Source organism: Lentinus tigrinus (genome assembly GCF_003813185.1).
Source record: "Lentinus tigrinus ALCF2SS1-7 unplaced genomic scaffold L226scaffold_43, whole genome shotgun sequence".
NCBI classification, from domain to species: domain Eukaryota; kingdom Fungi; phylum Basidiomycota; class Agaricomycetes; order Polyporales; family Polyporaceae; genus Lentinus; species Lentinus tigrinus.
In genome coordinates this window covers 1-13,958 of record NW_027137952.1, presented here as the reverse complement: position 1 = coordinate 13,958, position 13,958 = coordinate 1, and the positions used below count along the sequence as shown (strand labels likewise).

The window sequence follows — 13,958 nt, the reverse complement described above, 5'->3', positions numbered from 1 at the left end:
CGCCCGGGGCCTTTGCTGACAGTGCTGACCAAGACTCCACGTCGATGGATTATGGTGCAGTATTCGCCGCGAGTACATGGATTAGGGGGAGCTGAAGAGCAAGGTACGCACACTGTTCCAATGAGTTCCTGTGCGCGTACGTCCTTCCGGGGCGCGCATATATGAACTGTCTCTTTGGCCCAGGCAAGTCCGGGCGGCGGGAAGTCGCTTTTTTCTTACCGCCCCTTTCATGATCTGGCCCGCGAGCAGCTGTATGCGACATTCCTTGTGAGTTTTCACCATCTAGTATTATCTTTATCTGCCCAGTCTTCTCATTGCTTGCTCTTTGAACACGGTTCTGTGACTCCCTCCTCTTCTCGTCATTTGGCTTCACCTGGCGGCAATTTCCCTCTTCCCACCTCACGTCATCTACTCTCCTGAGGTGAGTTACGTTCCTTGGTCCTTGTTTGCAGCCGTAGTCCTGCGCGACTGTATTGTCCATGTGCCGGTACGCTGTCTCGTCACTACCAAGTCTCTCGTTCGCCGTCTCTTTAGTCGCAAATATGTTTAGTGTCCTTGTAACGCCAGTAGCTAGCCTCAAATACAATATATGTCTTCTTCGCATTATAGTATAAGATAACCTCGTTGCAACTACATGAACCCGGGTCGCACCTGTTCTCGCCTTTGGTGGTATGATAGCACACCATACTTGTATGGTAGCACACCGCGGAGGTATGATCATGCGCTACCATACGCGGCGCTTGTAGGATCATTGCTTACCAGTATGACCACACTGGCGGTCTTCTGAGAACACGCCGACCATACATCGACATTGAATATATGTATTGGCATTGTCTACATGTATGACCATGGACTATAGTATGGGCGCAAGGTTTTGTGATGTGGCATTCACCGATCGGAAACTGCGTATGACACTGACACACGCGGACGGCGAAGCTCGCCGCGAGCCTAGAAGTCCCGCGAGTGCAGAATCCTTTCAAGCGTGAACAGCATAGTCGGTCGCGAGGAGAGCCTACGTATATGATGATGCACGGGGCCCGTTGTGTAAATACCTGTGCGTTGACTACGGCTGCACGCTGCGCAATGCTGCGCCTCGCACTGTTTTCCGGGGGGTATCGCTGCCCAGAAGCCCTTTGCACCGCCTTTGGTGCGATTTGCGGGCGTCCAGGGATCGTGGGACCAACGTGGGAAGGCAAATCATATATTGAAGGAGGCAGCAGGCGCCCATACTGGTCATACACTCACTCCCTAACCACGACGTCGGCCATGTCATCTGCGGAGGAAGACAGCGCCCCTTTTACCAAAAAGCGCAAGATTCAGCGGGCATGCGATGGCTGCAGGCGCAGGAAGAGTGCGTACTTTCCGTGCTTGTACATGCATGTTTCGCTGATCGACACCTTCACAGTCAAATGTACGCCTGCCTAAACTATGTGCAAGCCGGCCGAGAATGGCTGAGTTATATGCGATTCGTTCCAGGCGACGGCGCAGATATGCCTGAAAACCGCTGCTCGAGATGCGTGGCCGGTCGCATTGCGTGCACTTATAACGACTCGCACTCGGTTAGTCCTACTATAAAGCTTTCTTCATTCATTCTTCTGATCGAGTATCAGAAAAGCACCTATCCCAGGAGGTGACAAATTCATCCGGCGTGTTCACCTCTCGACTGAATCCCATTACTTGCCAGTTACGTTGAAAAATTAGAGAGCCGCGTGGAGCGAATGGAGAGACTGATTAACCAGGTGCGTGATGCACAGCGCGATACACCGTTATTACGCTGATCATGATCTCTGTAGTTATGTCCCGACACCGACGTCTCTACAGAGCCGGATGGACAGGTTCCAGACGGATCAACAACGCGATCCCTCCGATCTGAAGGGTCTCGCGCCAGCACTTCTCGCTCGGAAGGCCCGCTGAGATCGCTCCCCATGACGCCGCAGATACCAGGAAGCCCAGATGAAGATTACTTGAGTGATTATGAAGAAGATGTAGAAAATGGACTCACAGAGACTTTGCGCGAGTTATCCGTCAGTTCCCCGGAGTCATACCGCTATCACGGCAAATCAAGTGGCCTCGTCCTCGTCAGAACGGCGATGGAGATGAGGAACCAGCAGCTCGGCGGGTCTGGCAAGTTCGAACCCCAGGAACGAGCAGCATACAGGTATCCGGTGAGCCCAATTTTTGCAATGCTACCTACGCAATAGTATTACTCACCTCTTCTCAGTGGCTCAGATCAGACAGCATTCCCGTCTTCTACAACTTCCCGCCCGACGACCTGTTGAGTACTCTGGTCGACCTCTATTTCCGCAACGTCAACGATATGTTACCGCTCCTACACGAGCCGACAATGAAAGACGGAATCAGCAATGGGTTGCATGTCAAAGACGGTGGATTTGGAGCCGTAGTCCTCCTGGTTTGTGCATGCGCGTCGCGATTCACCGATGATCCGCGTGTGCTTCTGGAGGGTACCGAAGACAGGAAGTCCGCAGGATGGAAGTGGTTTCAAGCTGTAGAAGACTGGCGCAAGATCACCGGCTCCCTCGCTCCAGCTCAGCTTCACGACTTGCAGATTTGTGTGGTGGGTGCTCTCGCTATGTCCGCATTCGTACTGATGTTGATAAGTTGTCTCCGCGGATGACAGCTCATGGCTCACTTTCTAATAGGCTCATCTGCTCCTCAGGCCAACTGGTCTCTTATTGGATCCGGAATTCGAATGGCCGTGGACGTCGGAGCCCATCGGAATAAGATGTACAAGACAAAGCCAACGATTGAGGATGAGTTGTGGCGACGCGCCTTCTGGTATGTCCCGTCTCCGCTCGGTGCAGTTTGGGGATCACTGACGATCACTCGAGGATCTTGGTTCTTTTCGAGTGGTCGAACTGTTATGGGCTCGGAAGACCGGCTTCGATTCACGACGAGGAGTGCGTGTTCATTCACTGGAGGTATGCCTGACTAACGCACTCTCCTCACAGCATCGACGCCGCTCTGCCGACAGAGATTGATGATGAATACTGGCCGGCCTCTGGTAGTGAAGAACCACCTAGTCAACCTGAGGGGAAGCCGTCGAAGGTTGCATTCCTGGCGGCTCACATACGTCTCGCTCGGAATCTAGCGTTCGCAACCAGGACAGTGGTGAGTGTTATCTCTTCCAGAACTGCGTAGATGGACATCTATCCTCATGGATTATTCCCTGCGCCGCAGTACTCTATCAACAGATCTAAGCTACAACTCGGACAGGGAGACGCGCAATGGGAGCAACGCATCGTCGCCGAACTTGATTCGTCACTCAACAACTGGCTTGATTCGCTTCCCGTTCATTGTGAGTACTGCTATCCTACGATACATTCGACCTACGGTCGTACTAATGCGTCGCTTGCAGTGAGATGGAACCCTGACCAAGAAGACACGCTCTTCCTGACGCAGTCCGCAACCTTATACGCCAATTACTATCACACCCAGATCGCGGTTCATCGGCCATTCATGTCCGCCTCACGTCGCGAATCTCCGCTGTCTCTCCCCTCAGTCATCATTTGCACGAATGCCGCAAGATCTGGGATCCAAACCCTGGATGTGCTTTACAGGCGCACCGGGAACCCCTATCACAGGAACATGGTACGTGATGCTACATGTGGAGCGTCGAGCGGCTTGCTCAGTCTTTGTCGGATTTGCGTAGGGATTGTTGTTCATGTCAGGCATAGTCTTGATGATGAACGTCTGGGGACAGAAACGCGCTGGTCGTTTCGATAACGTGGACAAAGACGTCGCAGTCCTTCGACGAGCCATGACAATGCTGGAATCTCTGAAGACCGAGTATGTATCGTCGGTACTCATCAGTTGCACAATTATTGACATCGTGTCTCAGGGTGCAGGTCTCGGGTGCACTACGGTGAGCAGCCTGCATGTCAAACATGGTCATTGTGATTCTGACTGGGTGCTCAGGGATCTCCTCGCAGAGCTCGTAGAGGCGGTGGAAAATCCTCCTCCGGCTACCGATTCTACAAGTCATCCGTCGACGAGCACAGCTGGTGCAGAAATCACGGCGCACAGTACATCTTCTCCATATGTCAGTGCTCCAGCAACTGTGCCACAGCCCTCGGAAACGCACGGTTTCCATTCTACCACATCCACTGAGAGCATGCCCCGGCAAGCCTTCTTGTCGACCCAGGGATTCGAAACAAGCAACATCGGAGAACCATCCACGTCCGGAACCGGTCCTCTTGGCGTTGCGGAGAACGGCTTTTTCTTCCCGTTCACCTTCGGACTTGACCAGCAATCGATTCAGCATGCGCCAGACATGGCTTCTTACGGAATCAGCGACGGTGAGATGACGGACTTCGCATTCATGGACGATACCCTGTCAATGTGGATGGACGCGCCTTCCTCGTTTAGGTGAGTGCGCGCGCTCGGATCTTTTCGCCGAAGGGCACTCATGACTACTTGGGTCGCAGCTTGGACGAGTGGGGTGCGTATATCAGTAGCGGGCACCGTGAACCGAATTCCGGCCCGGCTACGTAGGGCGATACCAAAGCTCTATCCCCTAAAGACATGTTCGTGTCAGGAACGAACGAAGAGCGTGTCTTAGGGACACTAGGGTGTACTTGTACTCTTGTGTTCATCCTGTATTACCAGACTCTTGCGACTCGAGTGCCTACTGTGACTTGCCCTAGACGCCGCATGCCGAGAAACGTGACGAGCATGGCACACGCTCTAAGCATCCCTGAGACAGCGTCAATAAGGCTGAGCAATAACAATCTCGATCTTGCTCGTTCACTAGACGAAAAGTCCTAAAACGATTGGTTTGGTATGGACGGTGGGAAACCCCTCAGATGCTTTTGATGATAGGGGATCGTTAAAAGATACTGCAAGATAGCTACACACCTTATGGTTCGGCTTATACAATGTATGACTATCGGTCGTCGAGTTTCCAGGGACATGCTGTAGGCCATTGAGCGTGCTCAGTGACATGCTATATCCACACTGTCAGGACAGTCAGAAGTAGGGAGGCCCGAGTGAGCATGCTCACCTTCACAACAGCCCATTTACGTGCGGCATCCTGCATACGCTCCTCGAGCACCGACTTGCAATCTAAACACAGAGTCGTAGTTCTCTCTTCCTCGTATGTCCGCAGGACGCTCTGCGCTATGATATCTGATAATCTGTGGTTTATCTTCCAAGTTGCGGAGAGGAGAGGAGCCTGGTAGGAGAGATGAACTAACCGAATGACCCGTGCCACACCGCCTTCACGATGGCGGCCTTCCATATCGTCTCCAGTTGACGTTGACCGTCGTCGTCGCAGAACGGGCTCGGCGGGTGACTATCCAGCGGAATTTCCAGAAGTTCCCGGAGTGCAGACTGGCGCAAGCGTTGGAGGTCCGTCAGCCGCTTGTAGTATACCGGACCCATTTTGGCGGCGAGAGCATCCGGTAGCACAGAGAGATCATACACCAGAAGTCCAGAAGATATCGCAACGGCGACTTCTTCCAGGTCGTAGCGTGCGGCGATGCAGTATGCGTCAATCGGGTGAGAGGACGAGAATGAGAGGACGAGCTGGTATAATGGAAGGGAGGGTAAGGCGAGCCTACGGAGATCGATGCCGTACTTGAGGAGCGCTCCAATCGCGAGTTCGACGTCGTCCAGTGCGGGGTATAGATGGAGACAAGGAAGACCGTAAAGAACGCGAAGTGCGATCAACAGAACGTGGGAGCGCTCTGGAACCATGATGGTTCGGTCCTTAGGCACATCCGCAAGCAGACCGGCGAAGGAGTTGGCAGAGGCGTGGAGGAGGCGTCGGAGATGTGCATGCAAGTGAACTTGATCCGGTGTGGCCAGCACAACGTCCGGAAGGGCATCGGCGACCATGAACTCCGGGCCAAACGCGGAGGAAGAATGATCTATCCACCTGTCGAGTGAGATGGAGGAGGACTCCTATCCCGTAGAATAGTCAACAAAAATAACATAAGCAGTGCACAAGACATACCACGAGATCATGAGCTCGCGCGGAACTAGTCTCGAGCCCTGCGTAGGTATTTAACCACTCGCGCTGGGAGAGCCCGAGAGCGTTCATCCCGGCAGATCGGTGGAGTAGAAGAAGCAGGATCCTGCGTACGTAGTAGACGTTTTTCGTGCCGTAACCGTATCGCAGCAGCGGGCCAAACAGGGGCCAGGCATGTTCCAGGGGGTTGAAACTCCGAGCCTGCTGACGTGCTGTATGACGCGGTCCTAGCAGCGAAAGTCGTTGATGCAAGTGTCCTCATGCCGGCATTCAAGTATGCCGAAGCAGCTTACTTACCATCGCAAGCAACTCGTCCGGATGCGGTCAGGCAAGCACCATGCTGCTGGTACCTCTTCCCGGTGGTACAACCGGTGTCCATGGTTACCAGATCAACTGCTGCATTCTAGCGAAGCACACTTAAAGCAGGAGGTTATCAGGGGGTGTCGTCGAGGGTGTGGTTCAACTTTTCGATGTCCTACAGTCACTCCGTCCGACGCTCGGCATCTGCTGCTTATATAAGCTCTCGCCGACGCCCTGGCATTTGGTGGGCTCAAACACCTTGTCCGGTCACTATCTCATCTCCCTCTGCGTCGATAATTCTGAAAGTTCACATATACCTCGGTGTAGCATGTCTTAATTGCCGTATTAATCCTGAGATGAGAACACAGATGAATGAACAGTGCTCGCGTTCCCAGTATTCAAGTTTCCCACGCCCACTGTCCTCTCAAGTTCAGGACGAGGTCTTCCAGTAGGATGACGGAGAACGCATCTGAGCACTATTTCCTAAAGTTATGTTCTTATCGGGGGAGGGGGGGAACGAGTGCGCTACATCGATTTGAGCGAACACTGGACCACGACAGTAGCCGGTGTCGAGTCTGTCCCCTACCAGGCCTCGAGGCTCGCCTGTCGCCAAGTAAGTACCTTATAAGTAGTATGTACGATAATCTTTCCTTTCACTAGCAGAGCATAGGCTCAGAGTAAGGACTAGCTGGTTAACCAAAGCTTACGACGCTGGCGTGATTTGAAGTTGCGGCTCGCTCTCAGCATCCACCTCCAGCGCACGCTGGCGGAGCCTCCCCCATTGTACCCACCACTCATCAGCTTCATCCTCACAGTTGTACCCAAACACGACCCCGTACTCCTCCCACACGCTTTCCGTGCTCCCGTCGCCTTCGAGAACGTTCACTCCCATCGCCGCCTTTGCTCGCACCGACGCATCGCGCGCAGCCGCCTCAGGCCCGTCCGCTGTGATCGTGAATATTCCGGCGAGCTCAGCCTCCCGTACGTCGCCTACGCGGGACTGGCGGATCTCTTGAAAGGCGTAGAGGAACGAGTCGATCTGGTCTTCTGAAGTGAGGTGCGAGAAGAGCTTTGCGAGGACCGCGCCATCTTCGACTGCCATCGCGGTACCCTGAATGGTTGATGGCTAGTCCGAGCGCCGGATACTCAGAGTTAGTGGTGCTATGTAGACGCATACAGGTACATGACTCACAGGAAACGGATGTGCAGCCTCACCAATGAGCACGAGTCGCCCGTCGTCTGATACCCAGTCCTCAAGGTCAGCGTATTGTCTGACTGGAATCCGAGTAGCGCGGCGGGCCCCCTGGACGGCTCTGCCTAGCCTGGCGATGCGTAAGCTCACGCTCCAAGAGATTGACAGAGAACTCACTTTTCTGAGATCTCATTATCCCGAGTGATGCATGCGAGGTCAACGGAGGGACCGTCCTCATAGCACCCGCCGTCTGCGACGTCGGCTGCGTATAACTGGAAAGCAATTTCTTCGGACCTACGCTATGTAACTGTGAGGGATCATGACTGCGATGTTGTTATACAGAATCACTCACTATCCGGTAGGCGACGACCCCTTGCCCTCTCCCGAATGCGGCGAATTGCCAGCTCTGCATGTCCCGGTAAGCCCTTCACGCATCCCAAACAATCTCATATTACTCACCTCTTCTGAGACTGTAGTATCGAACTCTGACACGAAAGCCATAAGGATGAGAGTGCTTTGAGAATGCATAAGTAAAGTATCTACGTCCATGAAGATCTGGACGCATCACTTACTCGTACACGGCCAAGCCCGTAGGAGTACCCGGATCCCGCCGCCCAAGCACCGCCGTTCTGCATTCGCCATGCTCGCCGTCCGCTCCGATCAACACGTCGCCCGACAGCCTCTCGCCATTCGAAAGCACGACACTGTTCCCAGGCGCGTCTACCTTTACAGCCTCGACATTGAAGCGCACTTCGGCGCCGAGCTCCATGTTAGTATCACAAAGGATATCGTAGAGCTCAGAATGCTAGACGTATGAGCGATGAACTCAGAACAACTCGCCTACGCGCAGAGGAACTAATGGTGCGTACCGAGAGCATGAGGAATAGTCCTTGCGTCTCTTCGAGTAGCTCCGCGTCCCATACATGTTCTCCGAGAAGTTCTCCAGACTCATCTAGAAAGGCGATGCTGGTATCAAGACAAACGCATCATCGAGTATCGGATTCCACCCACATCTCATGAAGACGAGCTTAGTCATGATCGAGGCCTTGCTCATCAGAACGTCTCTGAGGCCCTAGTGGAACAGGATCTTGGACAGGTTCGGCGGCACCCGCACTCCATTCTCTCCGCGCTATCGTTGCGCACATGTCAGGGTATGGAAAAGGACAGATGGATGAGAAAATGCTCACAGCTGCTGATCTCTCCATTCGCTCCAGCACGGTCACTCTGTGTCCCACACGCCGCAACGCCAAGGCGCAAGCCAGCCCAGCTATACCTGAGAACCGTCCGAATCGCATACAGGCACCGAATGTGGCGTAGAAAAGCAGTCATACCTCCGCCGACGACAATAAAGGATATGGGATAGGTTGTTCGATGCCGTGATGATCGCGTTGAGCTCTGAAGCATCGTCAGTATCCAGAAAATGGAGGACGCTATAATCGAACCTCGACCGGCATGTCTGGTCCCTTCGCTGCAGCAAGATATCGATGTAGTGTCGCGGGAGAAGAAGGTCACACCGAAGAGGAAGTGGGGAAGTCATCTTTCACTGGGCACTCGGGGAATTAGGAACCTGCGAAAGCGCTCGTCGACACGCTCAAGTTGCCGACGTATGCATTAGAAGGGCCCGGCTCGCCCGCATGATGAAAAGGTGGACTGTGATCGGAACGACTTGCTCGTGCAGCGACCTGGTCCGTTCGAGATGCAGCGTGCCGGTACAGCGTACTATCCACCTCCGCGGACCTGGGACTATACCGGACTCTCTCCGGACTCTCTAGCATACTTATTGCCTCCAAACTTCCTAGTAGAGTCCGCCGTCGGACCATCAACTTTAGACATCTGCCCCCGACCGCACCGCGTATGCAGATGCGCACAAGAAGCGGCATGATATGAGGACAATTCAAGTACTCACCTCCGTTCTTCCATCACGCGCCGCGGATTGATGTTGTGGGCTCCAGTGTGCAAGAAATCCCACACCAGCGCTGTCCAAGCGCCGTTGGGACGATGGCCGGTTGGTTCCAGCGGAGTTCTAGACGTCTTGCGCGAAGCCACCCACGTCGCTGGCCTGAAAGGGCACTCCGCGAGTCCAATTTGCATGGGAACTTGACCGGTGAACGTGGCTCGTTCAGGCGAGCGGTGATCGCTATCCGAGCGCCTGGCTATGTAGTCGTCGCACGGGCGAGCCAAGTGCCGCCCCCCTGTCGGCCTGTTCGAAGGAGAGCCTTGCGGGAGCGTAGATTCTGTATTCCAGAGAATCATTCGGGAAAGCTTGCGAAGCCTTCAGATATGCCGCCCATGCCTCCGATGCCCCGACACAGGCTCGCGCCCACCGCGACTTGTCCTAGACGCCGCATGCCGCGAGAAACTCGAGCATGGCACACGCTCTAGGCATCCCTGAGACAGCGTCAGTAAGGCCGAGCAATCAAAATCTCGATCTCGCTCGTTCACCAGCCGAAAAGTCCCAGAAAGGTAGCTACGCACCTTATGGTTCGGCTCTATGTTCGACCGCCCGTCGTCGAGTCTGCAGGCGCTGAGTTCAATTCGGAGAGTACGAGGACATGGGGCGATGGGCGTTGTGCTGTACGGATAGTTTCTTCGTCATCAAGCTCCACCCATTCATACAATGACTGACGGCTGGGGAACTGTAGCGAGATAGACGTGACGGAGATTGAGCGTGTGGGTAGGGTATGGGAGAACATGAGTTGCTGTCAATACAGGACCATGTGCGCCCAAGCGTACCTGACGCGCCCGCAGATCGACCCTTCAATGCGTTGTTTCTGTCACCGTCGCGGTTGCATTTCCATCTACTCCAGTACATCGGAAGAGGGATCGGAGACGCCATTGAGGGTATGTCGACGTCAACGTCAAGATGCTGTAGAAGATATTAGTGAAGACTAATGAGATGAAATATCAACAGAAGATTTCTACCTCACAGCTAATGGTATCCTTGTGATGCGTCTCCCGAGGCATTCGCGAGTCATGGACTGAGCTCTTGAAGAGTGGACTCGGATAAGGAGGGTCTTTGCTCTGTCTGGTCTCAGTCAGAGCAGTCTATGGTCCCGGTCTCAAGGGAGCGCGAGGATAGCAAGCATTAAGTGTCCGTTGACCCTGAACGACGTGCGTCTGCGGTCCTCATCTACCCGTACCAAACATACGGCCTTGGTGTGAGCATCCACCACAGTCAAGTTCAATTGGCGAGCTGGAGTCGGACTCACGAGAGACATGACATGGGATGCTTTCGCAGCGTATCGCGGACACCCGGCACGGTGTTAAGCGTGCCTCGAATTGAGATAGGTTCCTTCACCGCCGCGGGGGCCGAGCCGTTAGTTCGGTCGATTCGGTTACACGCAGATGTTGCAATGAGAAATTCACTGTATATTCCTCGCATGTCCGCTGTATCTTGTTCAGGACCGCCGACCCGCTGTTATCAAAGTTGTGGATGCATATAGTGGTTGGGCACTGAGACAGTGTGTCGGAAATAGGACAGGCAAGGCGGCATGATAGACGCCAACCTAGTATTACTTGCGGAAGTTACTAACTAGCAATCTTACATAATATTGACTTTAAGGTAAGCGGACATTGAATGTTTATCAGTGCGCCGACCCGCCAACATGCCTTCAAGTGCCTAAAAGATCTACCACAGTGCCAATGTTTTGAGAACGCCGCGGCACCCTCATGAAGGAACTCACTGAAGTAGCGATGTGTGAACTCGGCATCTTGAGTGAGTGTCTGACCTGGACTTCTATCCAAGCTGGACTGACACCGTGGCCATGTGTACAGTACTCACTAGCCCGCCAGCGACGTTTTTGTGCTGCCCGTTCAACAGGATTGCTCGGCACCTATGAAAACACGGACATGGATGACTTGGGTAGCCAACAGCATTGAAGATAATTGTCATAGCCGACGTGCCTACATTCCCAGGTGTCGAGCGGAACTCGGACGGCACCGAACCATGCTCGTAATTCGAGTGTTCGCCCGGGTACGAAAAGTGACGAAGAGGGTTCAAGACGCTGCAATGTAGAACACCATTGGACGTATGCCTTAGCTCGAGCAACACACCGATGTTGCGGCCGTGCCTGCCGCCGTTGATCTGGGCGACGTATACGCACGGTACCGAAAATAACGGTGCCGCCGCGTTGCGATTGGTCCGCAGGGTAGACAGGTACTGTGGTCATCATAACTTTGTGGTTTATATCTCTGATATGTGCGTGTTGCGCAATCCTCTAGGGCTCGCTCGTGCAGGTATAAAAGTGATTCAAAGAGCACCATCGAGAGGCTCCTCAGAGCTCCAGCTTTCTCCGCTCCCTCTCCCTGCATACTTTGGACTCTACGGACATGGCTTTCAAGGCTCTGCTCTCCATCCTCGCTGTCGTCGCCGCCCTTCAAGGCGTTGACGGTATGTTCATTCTATTTTACCCCGACTCATTATGTTCTGAGGTCTGATGCGTCTCTATAGCTGCTCTCACCCGCCGCGTCGCATGCCCCGACGGCGTAAACACTGCGACGAACGCCGCATGCTGCGCCCTCTTCCCCATCCGGGACGACATCATCGAGAACCTCTTCCATAACACGTGTGCCGAAGAGGCCCACGAGTCCCTCCGTCTGACCTTCCACGACGCCGTCGCCTTCTCACCCGCAATGGAGGCGCGTGGCGAGTTCGGGTGCGTCATCATTCTCTTCACTTGGACGCTGTTTGTATGGCTAACCCACAGTCTGCAGGGGCGGAGGTGCCGACGGCTCGATTATCCTGTTCGATCAGGTTGAGACAGGCTTCCACGCCAACGCGGGCATCGACGAGATCGTCCAGCTCCAGAAGCCGATCATCGCCCGCCACAACATCTCGACCGCTGACTTGTAGGCATATATCCTGGTGGTTCGGCACTCCACACAGCTGACACCGTGCAACAGCATTCAGTTTGCGGGCGCAGTGGGCCTTTCTCAGTGCCCTGGTGCTCCTCAGCTTGAGTTCATGCTCGGCCGCCAGGATGCCACGCAGGCCGCCCCAGACGGCCTCGTCCCGGAGCCCTTCGGTACGCTGCGTTAGTGCCGTCTTCTATCTATCTCGCACTCACACACTGCCTTAGACTCCGTCGACTCCATCCTCGCCCGTCTTCTCGACGTCGGCTTCCAGGACTTTGAAGTCGTCTGGCTGCTCTCTGCGCACACAGTCGGCGCCGCCGACGCGGTCGACCCGACGATCCCGCGCACGCCCTTCGACTCGACCCCGGGGGTATTCGACACGCAGTTCTTCATCGAGACCCAGCTTCAAGGCGTGTCCTTCCCCGGTGTGGGCAACGAGCAGGGCGAGGCGCTGTCCCCGATCGCCGGCGAGATGCGTCTGGAATCTGACCAACTAATCGCGCGCGACCAGCGCACGGCGTGCGAGTGGCAGTCGTTCACGAACGACCAGGAGAAGTTCGCTGAGACCTTCCCGGACGTCATGGGCCGCCTTGCGCTCCTCGGTGTCGACCAGAGCCAGCTCGTCGACTGCTCGGAGGTCATCCCCATCGCTCCGCCCCTCCCGGCCGACTCTCAACCCCACTTCCCCGCTGGCAAGACGGTCGTTGATGTTGAGCCGGCGGTATGTCTTCATGTTGTGCCGTGTGTCAGTAGCATGTGCTGACGCTGTTCTTATAGTGCGCTGACACTCCCTTCCCGACCTTCCCCACCGACCCCGGTCCGGCCACCTCCGTCGCCCCCGTGTAAGTCCCAGCCCCTCCTTCGATTGATGAGACTGACACGCCACCTGCAGCCCCAACCTCTAGACTAGTCCGCTGTCGATGATTGTATGTGTTCTTAGCTCATGGTGTACCATCGATGGGATGTCTCGTACCCGATATATCTCGGGCTGCGATCGTGAAGAATGTATTTGTGCCTTTCACCTGTATAGTGGCAACACAATTGAATGCATGATGTTTTACGCAATGTGATGCAAGCCAGGATAGGTTAGTAATGCTCAGCACATGAGCAAACGGTAAGCCAGAGGTGGGGAGGGAGTGGTCGCTGCGGGCCGTCTCTCCCGCCATATTCATATGAGTCACGATGAGAACGAAGATGAATTCATTTCAACGCCCTCGGCCGTGCCAGAGAGGGCTTCCCAACTGTTTTTTTTTCAAGAGTCAACCGCTTGTTCCATTTAATCAATACATATGATCCGAATCTGATTTATCTCCCGCCTATTTCCCATGTACCACGATGTATCCAGTGCAATGCCCCCGCCGTGCCAGAGAGGGCTTCCAACCGTTGAAATACAACCTTCAAATAATCCTGGTGTTAACTTAACGTTCCATCGGATAGCGAGCTGGGAGCTAGTCAATGTACGTACCTATGCGCTCCGCTTTAGCGGCATGCTCAGGTGAGCTTGAAGTCCGCGCCAATGTAGTTGCTCGCGTCGTAGCAGGTGTTCACCTGCGGGATCTGGGCGAACGACCCGCACCCGGTGGGCCCGGTGTACACGCCGTAGGGCAGGCCCTGGTTGCTCGG

The 13,958-nt window shown here is 54.6% G+C and overlaps 5 protein-coding genes across 5 annotated transcripts; 2 read left to right on the top strand and 3 right to left on the bottom strand.

Annotated features, from left to right (window-relative positions):
- Positions 1-3: 3 nt before the first annotated feature.
- On the bottom strand, positions 4-563 carry L226DRAFT_539421 (uncharacterized protein). The gene has a single exon (XM_067681681.1). The coding sequence runs from the start codon at positions 260-262 to the stop codon at positions 50-52; it is 213 nt and encodes a 70-aa protein (XP_067530347.1). The 5' UTR covers positions 263-563; the 3' UTR covers positions 4-49.
- Positions 564-1,165: 602 nt separating this feature from the next.
- Positions 1,166-4,669, top strand: L226DRAFT_539420 (uncharacterized protein). Its single transcript, XM_067681680.1, has 16 exons — positions 1,166-1,351; positions 1,406-1,411; positions 1,477-1,559; positions 1,611-1,630; positions 1,685-1,739; positions 1,794-2,165; positions 2,222-2,575; positions 2,639-2,796; positions 2,850-2,918; positions 2,970-3,129; positions 3,199-3,316; positions 3,377-3,609; positions 3,671-3,807; positions 3,860-3,883; positions 3,937-4,386; positions 4,446-4,669. Exons 1-16 carry the CDS (start codon positions 1,267-1,269, stop codon positions 4,510-4,512), a joined length of 2,391 nt encoding a protein of 796 aa, XP_067530346.1. The 5' UTR covers positions 1,166-1,266; the 3' UTR covers positions 4,513-4,669.
- Positions 4,670-4,903: 234 nt separating this feature from the next.
- L226DRAFT_575259 (uncharacterized protein) lies at positions 4,904-6,061 on the bottom strand (the record flags this gene model as incomplete). The annotated part of the gene is made up of 4 exons (XM_067685167.1): positions 4,904-4,963; positions 5,021-5,145; positions 5,214-5,922; positions 5,975-6,061. The coding sequence occupies 4 exons, from the start codon at positions 6,059-6,061 to the stop codon at positions 4,904-4,906; spliced, it is 981 nt and encodes a 326-aa protein (XP_067530345.1).
- Positions 6,062-6,992: 931 nt separating this feature from the next.
- Positions 6,993-9,132, bottom strand: L226DRAFT_539417 (FAD/NAD-P-binding domain-containing protein; the record flags this gene model as incomplete). Its single annotated transcript, XM_067681679.1, is given in 13 exon segments — positions 6,993-7,415; positions 7,482-7,611; positions 7,659-7,780; positions 7,834-7,887; positions 7,941-7,995; positions 8,054-8,286; positions 8,351-8,433; positions 8,493-8,530; positions 8,564-8,610; positions 8,669-8,754; positions 8,813-8,876; positions 8,924-8,935; positions 8,949-9,132. 12 exon segments carry the CDS (start codon positions 8,933-8,935, stop codon positions 6,993-6,995), a joined length of 1,347 nt encoding a protein of 448 aa, XP_067530344.1. The 5' UTR covers positions 8,949-9,132.
- Positions 9,133-11,554: 2,422 nt separating this feature from the next.
- Positions 11,555-13,283, top strand: L226DRAFT_539415 (peroxidase MNP1). Its single transcript, XM_067681678.1, is given in 9 exon segments — positions 11,555-11,637; positions 11,654-11,656; positions 11,707-11,871; positions 11,932-12,136; positions 12,195-12,329; positions 12,384-12,505; positions 12,560-13,056; positions 13,113-13,177; positions 13,228-13,283. The coding sequence occupies 7 exon segments, from the start codon at positions 11,811-11,813 to the stop codon at positions 13,238-13,240; spliced, it is 1,098 nt and encodes a 365-aa protein (XP_067530343.1). The 5' UTR covers positions 11,555-11,637; positions 11,654-11,656; positions 11,707-11,810; the 3' UTR covers positions 13,241-13,283.
- Positions 13,284-13,958: the final 675 nt, after the last annotated feature.